Source organism: Erpetoichthys calabaricus, chromosome 8, assembly GCF_900747795.2.
Source record: "Erpetoichthys calabaricus chromosome 8, fErpCal1.3, whole genome shotgun sequence".
NCBI lineage: Eukaryota > Metazoa > Chordata > Cladistia > Polypteriformes > Polypteridae > Erpetoichthys > Erpetoichthys calabaricus.
In genome coordinates, this window is record NC_041401.2 from 123,998,976 (window position 1) to 124,015,505 (window position 16,530).

Genomic DNA, 16,530 nt, shown 5'->3' on the forward strand with positions numbered 1-16,530 from the left:
GGGTCTGTGGGGTGGTTTTGTGTTCTTTTTTTTGTGTTCCAAGGGCTTGTTGAATCCCCCTCTTGGTGTGTGTCCCGTCCGGTGCCTGTAGGGGGGGGGGGGGGGGGTGCCTCTTTTTTTTTTTTTTTGGGTCTAGTCTCGTGTGCAATGTGTTTCGTGCTTTGCCTGCGTTTCCTCATTTCTCCATTTTTCCTGTGCTCACTCCTTTTTTCTGTGGTCTTGTCCGCCTCTCTCGCCCTCTTTTGTCCGCCTTTCTCGGCTCCTCAGCCGACTCTCGCGGACTCTTTTTGCGCCTGCGCAGTACGTCTTTTTGCAGCTACGGCCCATTGCCGAATGTGCCTGCGTCCATCATCCGGTTTAGCATTCTCGGTTAGTAATATGGATGAAAGTGGAACTTGGGCCAGGGCTCATTACTTATTCTCAATCTTGCTCAAGCTTCCTTCAAAGCTGTATTAGGTAAAATGGGATAAGAAAATGTAAGGATAGATGCATAAGCTGTGCGTGTTGTGTAGCACCAGAAAGGAGCAAGTGGAGAGGACGTTGAAAGAATGCAGAAGTTTATCATGAATTTACAAAGATTATAGTATAATGGTATCTTTTGAGGATTCTGCTTCTTACTAGTAAACTGCAGATGAGCAACTATCTTGTACTGCTATACCGTGATACTGCTTTTGCCTTCTACGCTGTTCAAAGGCTTGTTATTCATGCATTATCACAAGGGATTGATAGAAACAGGATTGACTTTTGCATTACTACATGGACTATTAAGCTGTAAGTCCAGAATACTATGAGGTACTTTTAGGGGGCAGTGTTCATTGTGCTTGGGGTGAGGAGTAATATATGTGCCAGTATATTTTTTAAATGGTTTGGCTCATGCTGGGTGAAAGTAAGCATGTGTAGTCAGGTTGCATTATTTAAAAAAAAAAAAAAAAAAAAAGATTAAGAACCTTTGCTTAATGTTTGAGTGACAGAAAGTTACAATTAATAAGGCAGTGTGTTAGAAGGACAGGTGCTGAAAGCCCCACTGTCTAGTACTGATATGATTTGTTATATTCCACACAGATTTATTTTTTCTTAGGCGGCACTATGCCAAAAGACCAACTCAGTCAACATTCATTCACTGCGTACATAACTGACTAGAAAATTGTGGTTATACATTTATAAATATCTAATAATGAAAAAAGGATAGGGAGGACAACTGCCTGGGAAGTCATTGAAATACCGTGCTAAAAGACCACTTCCAATTAATGAAACATGGTATTCACCTCTTCTTCTACAGGTGAACAAATCAGATTCTTACAATTTCACGACATCTATTTGCCAAACACTCCATAAAATTAACTTGGGGATACCCTGGAAAGGATGACTGACAAAAAATCCAAACTGAAACAAGTTTAAGAGCCAGTGCTGAAAAGAACTTATGATAATATGCCATGTAAAAAGCATAGTGAAAAGTTTCACTTTCAATTCACTTGTCCAGATGGAGATCACAGAAGACAGCTGGACAGAGTAGGCCATGCTATTTTACCAAAATGCTCCAGATATTGAGAATCAGACAGAAGACAGACAATTACCCATTTTCTGCGTCTATACTGGGTATTCCACTAGTGGCATGTTCCTGGTACAAATATTGTTGGTGATGCCCAGAATGAATAATCACTACAATCCCCATTAGCCAAATGTTTCCTTTCAGTTTGAAACAGCAGCATTTCCACTTCTTTCACTATCAAGAGAATGATCCAAGAACCTAACTTTGGACAGAGCTTGTGACCAGAAGTGAGGATGGGGATATAAAACAATGAGTATATGAAGTTGTCCGAGGTCAGATACATTTCCAATAACTGATCCCACTCTACGGATTTGTTTGTCATCCTTACATTCCCCTTATCCCTCATTCATGAGCAAGCCTGTGGCATTTGAACCCCATCACTTTTGCCAATTGCTCCTCACTAATATGCAGTGAGCAGGCCTCTGTGTTCCAGATGAGGACCATGAACTAGAAGTATTTTTTTTATCCTGATTGCTTAACATTTTGCCAATGACTGCAGCACGTTTGCTATTGAGCTCTTACTACTGCACATTGTGCTCTTAAGCCTCAAAAATGTAGCTATTAGGTGTCTAATGTGGATTATTTCCTATTATCATTTGAAATTTTACACCCTGTAAATAACAAAAGGAAATAGACTGAATAGAGTCATTTTTCCAAAAAAAAAGTACCTACCAGTTTCCGGCCCCTTGAGGTCTCCTCCACTAAAGAGGCCCAGAACAGGGTTTAACTAATTCCCATTATCTCTGAGAAACCCCAAGATACAAGAGAAGCTCTTGCAGAGGTGTGAAATGAACTTACTCCAAACAATATATATCAGATATTCACTTTGAATACAAACTTCTTGCCTCTTTGGGTTTTCTAAGTCTGTCCAGAAAATGGTTTCAACACCTGAGCCAATCCACTTCAAAGTTGGGAAGAGAGAGCCTTATACTAGCTTGTTTTATACTGCTGCAGATCAGATTACAAGTCTACAAAATTGATCACTAACCTTTCCGGTGTCCTGTTGGTGGTGGCGTGCGCCACCACCATCTACCCAAAGCACCATGATGTTCCAACAATGATGGATGGATTAAAAGCCAGAAGTCTGTATGACCATCAGCATCAAGTGACTCCGTGAAAAACCCGAACTACAAAGAGGACTTTTTCATTTATGTTAGGTAGAATGCCCAGAGGGGACTGGGCGGTCTCGTGGCCTGGAACCCCTACAGATTTTATTTTTTTCCTCCAGCCTTCTGGAGTTTTTTTTTGTTTTTTCTGTCCACCCTGGCCATCGGATCTTACTCCTTTCTATGTTAATTAATGTTGTCTTATTTTAATTTCTTATTTTGTCTTTTATTTTTCTTCTCTTCATTATGTAAAGCACTTTGAGCTACTTTTTGTATGAAAATGTGCTATATAAATAAATGTTGTTGTTGTTGTAACCTTCTGTAAATATAATCCAGTTTCTAAAAATAGTGAACACTGAATATGCAAATGCAGTGAACATTTTCTTCTTTGCCAATGAAAGTGGAATTTAGGTTAGGGCTCATTACTTATTTTCAATCTTGCTCAAGCTTCCTTCAAAGCTGTATTAGGTAAAATGGGAAAAGAAAATTTAAGGATTGATTCAAAAGCTGTGTGTGTTGTATAGCATCAGAAAGGAGCAAATGGAGAGGACAATGAGAGAATGCAGAAGGGCTTTGGATTAGAAAAGATTGAAATTACAGAATATTTGGGGTTTAATGATGATTAGGATTCAGAAATTAGGTTGCTGGGAGAACTATAGAAATAAATGGATATGTTAAAATATTTGCGATCAGTGGTAGCCCAAGACTGAAAATTTAATGAGAGATTCTTAGAGTGAGTGGGGATGGTACAATTGGAAGAAGGTACCAGGAGTACTGTGTGATCGAAGAATTAAGGTGAAAGTTAAAGTTAAGGTTTTTAAAATGGTGATATGATCAGCAATGAATATGGGTCTAAGATATTGGCAGAAAAGCAAGCACAGGAGAAAATGTTGAATGTAGCAGAAATGAAAATGCTGAGAAGAATATGTGGAGATACAAAAAAAAAAACAACATAAAAAGAAATGAGACAGTACAACTAAATTGGGAGAGATATCTAAAAAAGCACAGGAAAGTAGGATGGATTGGTCTGGCTGTGGAGAGGTAATAAATATGTCGGCAAAAGAGTGATTTCAATGGAAGCATGGGAAAAAGAAAGAGGGAAACCAAAGCATAGGTGAATGGATAATGTAAAAGAGGATTTGAAGGAAAGGTTTAACTGGGGAGGAGTTGCAACATGTAGATGTATGGAGAAGAATGATCAGGCATATTGAACTCGCATAGCAAAGAAAGAGAAAGTATATAGGACAAAGTGGTGATCAACAATTCTGCAAGGCTTTAGGGGAAGTAAAGTCCTATTAAGATAGCAGATTTACCAGGGAGGCAGACATTCAGTTGGGCCAACCCTGATCCTTGCACTTCAAACTAAGTGGCTGAACTACAGTTCGTACCAGTCTCAGCTCTACACTTCATCCAATAACAAAGGTGTAAATCAGAATTGAGATGATATCTTTCCAGAGACCCTTTTCAGACCAGAAAGTATCAAATAACACCAAATCCGAACAAAAAGCATAATTCAACAAGCGACAACTATGATGGACAAATAACCAACCTTTAAGCAGACATGTTTTTTTTTAACTGGAAATGACATAATCCAATCATGACAGGGTACACATGCCTTCAAAAACTAACTGCAACTCATCTGTCTGGAGGAAAAACTGTCAGCACTCACCAAAATGACATCTTGTATTTATAGAAAAGTATATTCTCAAAGTTGTTTGCTTATATTCAAAACGAATTATGAACATATATGAAAATAAGCATTACAGTAATCCCTCCTTCATCGCGGGGGTTGCGTTCCAGAGCCACCCGCGAAATAAGAAAATCCGCGAAGTACAAACCATATGTTTATATGGTTATTTTTATATTGTCATGCTTGGGTCACAGATTTGCGCAGAAACACAGGAGGTTGTAGAGAGACAGGAACGTTATTCAAACACTGCAAACAAACATTTGTCTCTTTTTCAAAAGTTTAAACTGTGCTCCATGACAAGACAGAGATGACAGTTCTGTCTCACAATTAAAAGAATATCTTCCTCTTCAAAGGAGCAAACAAATCAATAGGGCTGTTTGGCTTTTTAAGTATGCGAAGCACCGCGGCACAAAGCTGTTGAAGGTGGCAGCTCACACCCCCTCCGTCAGGAGCAGACAGAGAGAGAGAGAGAGAGATAGAGAGAGAGAGACAGATAAAAAAATCAATACGTGCCCTTTGTGCTTTTAAGTATGCGAAGCACCGGGCAGCATGTCGCTTCACGAAGCAGCTGCACAGAAGGTAGCCAACGTGAAGATAATCTTTCAGCATTTTTAGACGAGCGTCCGTATCGTCTAGGTGTGCGAACAGCCCCCCTGCTCAATCCCCCTACGTTAGGATCAGAAAAATTCAGCGCAAGAGAGAGAGAGAGAGAGAGAGAGAGAGAGAGAGAGAGAAAAGTAAGCTGGGTAGCTTCTCAGCCATCTGCCAATAGCGTCCCTTGTATGAAATCAACTGGCAAACCAACTGAGGAAGCATGTACCAGAAATTAAAAGACCCATTGTCCGCAGAAACCCGCGAAGCAGCGAAAAATCCGCGATATATATTTAAATATGCTTACATATAAAATCCGCGATGGAGTGAAGCCGCGAAAGGCGAAGCGCGATATAGCGAGGGATCACTGTATATCATAGTGCACGTTAGTATAGCAAGAGTTACATCACAAAAAGGCCCGTGCCTGTATATTTTTATTATTCTAAACAAGCTAGAAACCACCAATATTTCATGACTGAAGGTCAGGCATGTAGAAAGAGGCTGACATGCAGAACTGCCCCCCCCCCCCCTTCTTTCCAGGTGGTGAATGTGAGCTGAGGACTTAGAGATAAAGGGGGCAGGAACTGGACAGGTTCAAGGTGGGGAGAGCGCCTGCCAGGTGACCATGGAGTCAAATAGTGAGTGAGAAACTTTTGATAAGGACTGTAATAAATGAAAGGTAGCAGAATTGCTACTTGCTCAATTCATCTGAGGTGAGACCATATGTACATCACACAATTAAGCTTGATTGTGTCACAAAACACTCTCTGAAACCTAAAAAGCTGATGAGCCACAATCTCTCTGGGGAGCTCGATCTCTGCGCCATTTACTGAGACCAGTCTGAGAAAACTGAGAAGCAGCCATCACTTCAAGATGGGATCTTCAGCATCTAAACCCTAGTGCCAGAAAGAGTAAAGCCTTTCTATAGGAAGTTCTAGATGACACAGCAAAGAACCTAACTGAGGAAATCAAAGAAAACAATGAACAAAGAACCACATGATGAAAAGAAAGAGTGCAATCCAACACAAGCAAATCCTCCACTTGAATCCAGAGCAACAACTTAACAGAAAAGTGTACATTATCTTTAAACAGACTAAGAGGCTCTGCCCCCTGCTTGCTTCGCTCACCCACCCCTGGGTTTGGCTAACTGGAAATACTATTTAAAGAGATTGTTACTTTTATAGGAATTGTTACATATGCATCATTTTCACTTTTACTTTAAAACTTTAGTAAAAAACAATATTTGGAATTAACTTTTCTTCACCCCTCCTCGAACCGCCACCTTATCGTGGTGGAGGGGTTTGCATGTCCCAATGATCCCAGGAGCTCTGTTGTCCGGGACTTTATGCCCCTGGTAGGGCCACCCAAGGCAAACTGGTCCTAGGTAAGGGATGAGACAAAGTGTGGTTCAGCAGACCTTCTATGATGAATAAAAAACTTGAACGCCGTTCTCCCTCGCCCGGACGTGGGTCACCAGGGCCCCCCTCTGGAGCCAAGCCTGGAGGTGGGGCTCGATGGCGAGCGCCTGGTGGCCGGGCTTGCACCCATGGGGCTCAGCCAGGCACAATCCAAAGAGGCAATGTGGGTCTCCCTTCCCATGGGGTCACCACCTATGGGAGGGGCCATGGAGGTCGGGTGCAGTGTGAGTTGGGTGGTGGCTGAAGGCGGGAACCTTGGCGGTCCGATCCTCGGCTACAGAAACTGGTTCTTGGGACGTGGAATGTCACCTCTCTGAAGGGGAAGGAGCCTGAGCTAGTGCGCGAGGTTCCGGCTAGATAAAGTCGGGCTCACCTCGACGCACAGCTTGGACTCTGGAACCAATCTCCTTGAGATGGGTTGGACTCTCTACCACTCTGGAGTTGCCCCCGGTGAGAGGCGCCGACCGGGTGTGGGCATACTTATTGCCCCCCGACTTGGAGCCTGTACTTTGGGGTTTACCCCGGTGGACGAGAGGGTAGCCTTCCTCCACCTTCGAGTGGGGAGTCGGGTCCTAACTGTTGTTTGTGCGTATGCACTGAACAGCAGTTTGGAGTACCTGGAGGGGGTGCTAGAGGGCATACCTTCTGGGGACTCCCTCGTACTGCTGGGAGACTTCCAGGTTTCACTGTCATTGCCCATGTGAGCATTGAACGGCGTGATTGGGAGGAATGGCCCCCCCGATCTGAACCCGAGAGGTGTTTTGTTATTGGACTTCTGTGCTCATCACGGATTGTCCATAACGAACACCATGTTCAAGCATAGGGGTGTTCATATGTGCACTTGGCACCAGGACACCCTAGGCTTCAGTTCGATAATCGACTTCGTGGTCGTGTCGTCGGACTTGCGGCCACATGTTTTGGACACTCGGGTGAAGAGAGGGGCAGAGCTGTCAACTGATCACCACCTGGTGGTGAGTTGGCTTCGATGGTGGGGGAGGATGCCGGTCAGGACTGGTAGGCCCAAATGTGTTGTGAGGATCTGCTGGGAACGTCTGGCAGAGTCTCATGTCAGAAGTAGCTTCAACTCCCACCTCCGGCAGAACTTCGACCACGTCCCGAGGGAGGTGGGGGATACTGAGTCTGAATGGGCCATGTTCCGTGCCTCTATTGTTGAGGCGGCTGACCAGAGCTGTGGTCATAAGGTGGTCGGTGCCTGTCATGGCGGCAATCCCCGAACCCATTGGTGGACACCGGCGGTGAGGGATGCTGTCAAGCTGAAGAAGGAGTCCTACCGGACCCTTTTGTCCTGTGGGACTCTGGAGGCAGCTAATAGGTACCGGCAGGCCAAGCGGAATGCGGCTTCGGTGGTTGCTTAGGCAAAAACTCAGACGTGGGAGGAGTTTGGGGAGGCCATGGAGAACGACTTTCTGACGACTTCGAGGAGATTCTGATCCACTGGCTGGCATCTCAGAAGGGGGAAGCAGTGCAGTGTCAACACTGTAGATGGTGGGGACGGTGCACTGCTGACCTCGACTTGGGACGTTGTGGGTCGGTGGGGGAAGTACTTCGAAGATCTCCTCAATCCACTAACATGCCTTCCAATGGGGAAGCAGAGCCTGGGGACTCCGAGGTGGGCTCCCCCATCTCTGGGACTGAGGTCACCGAGGTGGTCAAAAATCTCCTTGGTGGCAGGGCCCCGTGGGTGGATGAGATACACCCGGAGTTCCTCAAGGCTCTGGATGTTGTAGGACTGTCTTGGTTGACACGTCTCTGCAACATCGCATGGTCATCGGGGACAGTGGCTCTGGATTGGCAGACCGGGGTCGTGGTTCCCCTCTTTAAGAAGGGGAACCGGAGGGTGGGTTCCAACTACAGAGGGATCACACTCCTCAGCCTCCCTGGAAAAGTCTATTCGGGGGTTCTGGAGAGGAGGGTCCATCGGATAGTCAAACCTCAGATTCAGGAGGAACAGTATGGTTTTCGTCCTGGTCGCGGAAAAGTGGACCAGCTCTACACCCTTAGCAGGGTCCTGGAGGGTGTTTTGTGGATTTGGAAAAGGCGTTCGACCGTGTCCCTCGGGGAATCCTGTGGGGGGTGCTCCGGGAGTATGGGGTACCGGACCCCCTGATAAGGGCTGTTCGGTCCCTGTACAACCGGTGTCAGAGCTTGGTCCAGATTGCCGGCAGTAAGTCGAACCCGTTTCCAGTGAGAGTTGGACTCCGCCAGGGCTGCCCTTTGTCACAGATTCTGTTCATAACTTTTATGGACAGAATTTCTAGGCGCAGCCAGGGTGTTGAGGGGGTCCGGTTTGGTGGACTCAGGATTGGGTCACTGCTTTTTGCAGATGATGTTGTCCTGTTTGCTTCATCAGGCCGTGGTCTTCAGCTCTCTCTTGATTGGTTCGCAGCTGAGTGTGAACCGGCTGGGATGGGAATCAGCACCTCCAAATCCGAGACCATGGTCCTCAGCTGGAAAAGGGTGGAATGCCCTCTCAGGGTTGGGAGCGAGATCCTGTCCTAAGTGGAGGAGTTCAAGTATCTCAGGGTCTTGTTCACGAGTGAGGGAAGAATGGAGCGTGAGATCGACAGGCCGATCAGTGCGGCGTCCGCAGTGAAGCGGGCTCTGCATCGGTCTGTCGTGGTGAAAAAGGAGCTGAGCCGTAAGGCAAAGCTCTCAATTTACCAGTCGATCCTACCCTCACCTATGGTCATGAGTTATGGGTAGTGACTGAAAGAACGAGGTCGCGAATACAAGTGGCTGAAATGAGTTTCCTCCGCAGGTTGTCTGGGCTTCCCCTTAAAGATAGGATGAGAAGCTCAGTCATCCGGGAGGGACTCAGAGTAGAGCCACTGCTCCTCCGCACTGAGAGGAGTCAGATGAGGTGGCTCGGGCATCTGATCAGGATGCCTCCTAGACGCCTCCCTGGTGAGGTGTCCCGGGCAGTCTAACCAAGAGGAGGCCCCGGGGAAGACCCAGGACATGCTGGAGGGACTATGTCTCCCGGCTGGCCTGAGAAGATTCTCCCAGAAGAGCTAGAAGAAGTGGCCGGGGAGAGGGAAGTCTGGGCATCTCTGCTCAAGCTGCTGCCCCCGTGACCCGACCTCAGATAAGCGGAAGAAGATGGATGGATGGATGAACTTTTCTTCAAGATCGCAATGAATTTTGATTCCATGTTTGGACTTGCATCGTGACAACGCAACGTATAACTGCCCGTGAGTGAATATTGTTTCTTTCTCTCTAATAAATAAAACAACTTTTTCAAATGTTTGTCCATGCTCTTTCTTCTTCGCTTAGTCATTGATGTGTCATCTAGAACGTATAAAATTATTGTCCTGATAAAATTTATAAGAGCTGAGAGCGCAGGAAGTGTGTCTACCAAAAGCATTCACATGACTAAGAGCTGAGAGCACAGGAAGTGTGTCTGACAAAAGCATTCACATGACTGAGGTTAGATGACCGTGGCCTTGTTTGAAAATGGTTGTAAGTAGGTTGTGACTTGAAAGAATTTAATGGCAAAAGTCACCGTCTCGCAGGACTTGCTTCCAAAGGTTGTAAAGTACAGTGAGACTTGAAAGAATCTCATGTTAAAAGTATCTGTCTCACGGGACTTCATACCGTGCCCACGTTTTTGGAATCTTTTAATTGTCGCTGGCAACACGAATTAGACGATCTACAAGTTTCCGACTTAATGTTTAAATACGAACAATATATTTGATCTCTTTTCGCTTTTCTGTTATTTCACCGAGTAATAATTTCCATTTGTTTGCGCTAATGCGATCTTTACTATCCTTTTTTTGAGACTTTCAGATTTTCATACTTCCATTATCTCTAACCTGCTCTGCATGTGTACCACGCCAACGTTTTTGGAATCTTAATTCTTGTGGATATGCCTCTTAATTGGGAATACTACTTTTTTTTTCCCCCTGATGGCAACACGAATTAGATGATCTACAAGTCTCAGACTTAAAGTTTACAGTAATCCCTCCTCCATCGCGGGGTTTGCGTTCCAGAGCCACCCGCGAAATAAGAAAATCCGGGAAGTAGAAACCATATGTTTATATGGTTATTTTTATATTGTCATGCTTGGGTCACAGATTTGCGCAGAAACACAGGAGGTTGTAGAGAGACAGGAACATTATTCAAACACTGCAAACAAACATTTGTCTCTTTTTCAAAAGTTTAAACTGTGCTCCATGACAAGACAGAGATGACAGTTCAGTCTCATAATTAAAAGAATGCAAACATATCTTCCTCTTCAAAGGAGCAAACAAATCAATAGGGCTGTTTGCTTTTAAGTATGCGAACCACCGCGGCACAAAGCTGTTGAAGGCGGCAGCTCACACCCCCTCCATCAGGAGCAGAGAGAGAGAGAGAGACAGATAAAAAAAAATCAATACATGCTCTTCGTGCTTTTAAGTATGCAAAGCACCGTGCTGCATGTCGCTTCACGAAGCAGCTGCACAGAAGATAGCCAACGTGAAGATAATCTTTCAGCATTTTTAGACGAGCGTCCGTATCGTCTAGGTGTGCGAACAGCCCCCCTGCTCAATCCCCCTACGTCAGGATCAGAAAAAGTCAGCGAGAGAGAGAGAGAGAGAGAGAAGTAAGCTGGGTAGCTTCTCAGCCATCTGCCAATAGCGTCCCTTGTATGAAATCAACTGGGCAAACTGAGGAAGCATGTACCAGAAATTAAAAGACCCATTGTCCGCAGAAATCCGCGAACCAGCAAAAAATCTGCGATATATATTTAAATATGCTTACATATAAAATCCGCGATAGAGTGAAGCCGCGAAAGGCGAAGCGCGATATAGCGAGGGATCACTGTATATCCAAACAATATATTCGATCTCTTTTCGCTGTTCCATTATTTCACCTAGTAATAATTTCCATTTGTTTGCGCTAATGCAATCTTTACTATCCTTTTTTGAGACTTTCGAATTTTCGTACTTCCATTATCTTTAACTAGCATGTGTACCACGCCAACGTTTTTGAATTCTTTACGACGTTCTACTTTGTCATCTATTCTGTCTCTTATTTCCGGCACCGGGCATGGTTAAATCTCTTGGCTCAAAGACTTGTCTCGCGGGATGTGTACATGTCTCTCCAAGAAAATCATGTCTGTTTTTTTTTATAATACAGAGATCTACAATGGCAAGTTTTATTCTGTGTCAAGATAAATTTGAAATCGAAATAGCCAGTAAACAACCAAGCTCTACATGTATGTCCGTCTTGTGTGTTTTACAGCGTCCTGTCCTATACGTTATTTAAAAAAAAAAAAAACTTTCACTGTACTCTTCCTCTGCATTAACTGGCAACACAGGACTACCAGTGGTGTAAAGGTTCATTGCTTCCATATTGCTTCATTCCATACCATACCATCATTTCTTCATTTCTAAAATTCTGTCTGGCACTCCAGAAATAAGCACACTTCCAGTAAAATACTTGGCTAATTGCCTATACCAACAACCTAAATGTAAGAGTAGTATTATACATTCATTCATCAGTTAATACGAAGCATATCATTAAACATTTGGAGATGCTTTAAAAAGATTGACAGTACTGATGCTGTTGGAAACAGAAGTGAAGCAGGATACAACAATTAAATACTAACTGAATAGAACTCAGTTTTGAGCAAAACTGAACACCTCCACCTATGCCAGAATAATAACTCTACATCAGAGTGAAGGCATAAAAGCCTGATGCCTTGTGTTTTTTTTTTTTGTTTGTTTGTTTTTTAAAAAACAGCTTGTTAAAACAGTGCCCGAGTGCACACAAGATGTTTGCTAACTTATTTTTAGGAAAAGTATTCCAAAAGTGTCACATACTAAAATGTGGAAAAGAAAAAAAAATGTCCCATGATTCCCCCCCCCCATGTTGTTTCAATAACAGAGTTATGTGTAATAGTTGCTTTTCATGCTTAATATCGATACCACCAGAATTCACTCTAGTGGAAAAAGCATTGCTCCTGTAAATCTGTGGTATGCCCATGTCATGAAGATGTTCAGAAATACTAAATAGTTGACTAGAATTGTATTTGCTTACACTTTATTAACGTATGGTGACAGCAGTGGACTCCCATTCTGTCATGGAAGATTGGGTAAAAATTAACAGGAAAAATCAAAAGCAACATCCCTTTCCATTAACAAAATTTTCCCATTCTGAAAATACTGTTCAGAACAATCATGGATGTTAACCCTTAAACTGCCACACACTTGGGAGTTAATGCACTCCTGGATGCCAAATACTTTTTTGCCGCACTTTTTAAGTAAACGTCACAAAGAAAATGTGAAATTTTAATGGAACACTTTTTTTCATGCAAGAAGCGTCACAATTACTGCAACACCGATCATTTTACACACTGCCAATGAACTATAAAAACTATTAAAAAAAACTACTGCAGCAATCTACTATATGTACAAGGTGCAATTGACGCCATTGACGAAATTCAGTAAATCACCGAGCCCACTGTGCTTGAACTGGCTGCACGCAAGCACACAGAGGTAAGCGCTGATGCTTGCAGGCTAGTCTAGTGCAGCAGCTAAATCCCAGGGACAGTGGGGCTGCAGTGCTGCAGGGGGCGTCAGTGGTCATGAGCTGGCTGCTCAACGAATATACATCACTGACTGATCAGCTCCGGCATGCTAGCAAATTGCTCTGTGAAGAGACTATAGCCAGTTGTGGAGTTCAATGAATGTATGTCGCCAAATATGCTCGGCTCTGGCGTGTTTCCAAATTGCACTGGAAACCGACTTTAGCCGGTTGCGGCGTTCAACGAATGTACTTTGCCGGATATACTTGGCTTCGGCATGCTGGCAAATTGCATTGGGAACTGAATATAGCTGGTTCCAGCAGTTTAAGGGTTAAAAGTAATGGTGTGGTAAGGCTTAAGAATCATATTCAAAGGAAAGGTAAGGTGATTTATGTAAAAAGTATGCTTGTTCATGCATTTTAATGTATCACTGATCCGTCTTGTGGAATCAAAAGATGCAAAAGCAATACAAACCGAAGTATGTGGTCTAATGAAACCATTTAGCCTGAAACAAACATCACATGGTGACATGTAAGTGATAATAGCAGGATTCCTGTTGTGTACAAAAGTACATTTTCAAAGCATTTTAGGGAGTTTACAATTCCAACTACGATGCTACATATGTACTGTGGTTTGGCTGGGAAAACATTTTAAAAAGGTCACATTACACTGGGGAAGACATTTTCCCATACCAAAAGTGAACAATTTTAAGAAGTCACATGCAAACTTTTAAATACTTACCACAACGAAGACGTAGCTCCCAACATCCTCCTTCCTTAGCGATGGAATCTGTAAGAAGCAGCATTTCATATTGAAGACTACTGGCCTGAAACAAGAGAAATAAACAACTTGCATTTTCCCAAGATATTGTGCCATCACATATATATCACTGTAATGCAAAGAGATGCATTTACCAGGTCAGGGTTTGCCCAGTGGCCTTTAAGAGCAGCAGAAACTTTAGCAATGATGAGGTCATTCATTTGCTGTGTTGCTTCAGGGTTGTCTCTATAACATTAAAAGAGTTGGAAAATCATATTTAGAAAAGGAGAAAATGAAAACTGTCTAATTATTAACTTAGAAGTGACCTCTGTGGAAGAATAATTTTACGGTAACATAGCATTCATCTTTAAGAGAAAAGCATAAAGTGTTAATAAATATCCAAAACGAGGTAAAGGTCAAGTGAACTACAAATATGCACTGAAATATAAGCATTGGTTTAGGAAAAATACTGAGATGGTCAAGTAAATAAAGAATGTACCAGAAGAAAGGTTGATGTAATATGCAAAATGTACTGAAGGATGACTAAGAAATCAACAGATGTCCTATAAACTAGAGTGGACAGTTGTTATATGCACAGAAATTTCAAGGGTGGTGGCTCATTGCAAAATGTATAAGAACCACCAGAATATAATAAACTTTTACTTTATATAAATCATTTGGGTGTAAACCAAAGGACCAACCACAGTAAAATATATGCATTGATTGACACTGTATGTAAATTCAACAGTTTATAAAATGAATGTGTATTCTTTGTTTCTCTGACCATTCTGATCATTCTGAAAATGCGGTAACGGAATGCTTTTGAAGAATGCTCCCTGCAGGGCATTTTGCAGAGGAGTAATTAAAAGATACAATGAACAGCTTTTATCCTGCCTGATCACTGAATTGTCCTATTACAGGACGTTTCTTTCTTTAATAAGATGTTAAATATCGACCACACCCCAGTCTGATCCAATAAAACCAGTGTCTTTCTGTATGCAATACATGCACAAACTACATGGACAACATTGTTTCCACAATGAGCATGCTAAGTTGAGTTCTTAGTTAAAGGTCATGTTTTTAAGCAAAAATAACCAATGACCACCTTAAACCACACAAATGAAAATCCTCTGGCATGATACACTAAAATAAAACAATCCTCCAAAAGATGGTCTTTATCTCAATTGTAACAATTTTTACTATGGCAAAACAAACTGAAAAAACAAATCTTATTTTTCCATCATTAATAAAATAGTCTAAAACCATACACTAGATAATCATGACTAGTTGTTACACGGCCAATTGTACAAGAATATTCTTGGGAAGGATAGCACTTGTGCTATTAAGAGCAGATTTGATAGCATAGTATTTATTATTGGACAGTAACTTTGAATCAGACATGAACTAACACAAAAAATAAACAAATAAGACACTGAACTGTTTAAAAAGCCATCCCATTTCAGTCAGTTATTACTTCTGAAAACTCCACTAGCAGGGACAAACAAATCATCAACAAAAATAAAGCAAGCCTCTCATACCTTGTAAGCAGGCACATCAGCTGGCGCACCTCCTCTCGCATGGCAGATGTTCCACGGCGCAGGTTGTACTCGAACAATTCTTTGATGAGGCCTTGCAGTACCAGGATTTGCCGAATAGCACTATTAGTAGTCAAGGCACGAAGCAAAGTGATGCAGTGCTCTGTGACAGCTGAGGCACAGCCATAGCATTTGGTGGAAGAGGTGTGTCCACAGCTGAGCACAGAAAGTGAGCGATACTGGCTTGCAGTGAAAGTGGGTTGTGCTGTGGTTCGCGAAGACTTGGTAGCAGCCTCACGTTGTTGCAAATCATATTCTAGTAGCTCTTTCCGGGAAGCAAGTACCTTCTGTAAATGAAAAAAGAACTCCAAGTCAGTATTCTGCTCAACCCCAAATGCCCAACATAAGATCATTCACCTTATAAAATGATTATAACAAAATACATCCTTCAGAATTACAGGATTAGATTTGCATTCTTTCCTGATCATGCACTGCTTTCTTGACAGGAAGTACACCTGTAGAACGTAAAGGTTGCATTTACTTTGTATACCGTTCCCACAACAAACTGGATTTAGTTTTTTTTTTATAAAAATTTTTTTCAGATGTACTTACTAAAGGACTCATAAAAATTATCCTTGACCAGATAACAGATTGCTAGTCAGCATCAGGTGAAACTTTTCCACATGTGCTTAGTAGAAACTTAAGACCTCTTAGCATTGTATACTGTAGCTCAAAACAGGACACACTATTTTTCCTCTAGCAAATGTTCTGATGTAGCAAGCAATACTTTATTTATATGTTTAACACTCACTGTAGTTTACAATCTTGCGTTATGTAAAAACAAATATCTTAATTATGATACAAATAAATTAACAGTGTATATGTGGTGAAGCAAGTTGAGGGTCTGAGGCAGTGTGTGATTTTTATAAAGACTGTGTGGCTCAGACTTGGTGGGTGTGGATGCATGTTGCTGGAAAGCCGTGCAGCCACTGAGTATATGGTTGGGATATTGGTTGACTGCTCACTCACAAGCAAACACAATCAGCTCAGCCAGTTTCCTGTTCGACGCTTTGCAGGTAATTAAGCAAAGCATCTGCACCCACAAAGTATAAAAAGTCTGAGCAGGTTAACTAGAGAAAGTTCAACAACAAAAAAAAAAAAAGGTTGAGAGAGAGAATTGGAAGAGAAAATTAAGGTGGGGAACTTGGAATGAAAGAAGAGTAGGGAGGGTGAGCTAATGCAGTGGACAGGAGGTAAAGTAAATTGGAAGGTTCCACAGTGAGCGAGCGACAGGAAAATTGCTCCAGGGGCGGGTCACTCCTGTTGAGCTAGTAGGAGCATATTAAAATCACA

General features: G+C 42.7%; 1 protein-coding gene across 1 annotated transcript in view; it reads right to left on the reverse strand.

Annotated features, from left to right (window-relative positions):
* ubr4 (ubiquitin protein ligase E3 component n-recognin 4) overlaps nucleotides 1-16,530 on the reverse strand; it is a 188,233-nt gene that overhangs the window by 41,529 nt on the left and 130,174 nt on the right. Inside the window, 3 exon segments of the mRNA XM_028807429.2 lie at nucleotides 13,625-13,709; nucleotides 13,798-13,888; nucleotides 15,181-15,524. Of these exon segments, the coding sequence (XP_028663262.2) occupies nucleotides 13,625-13,709; nucleotides 13,798-13,888; nucleotides 15,181-15,524 (520 nt within the window).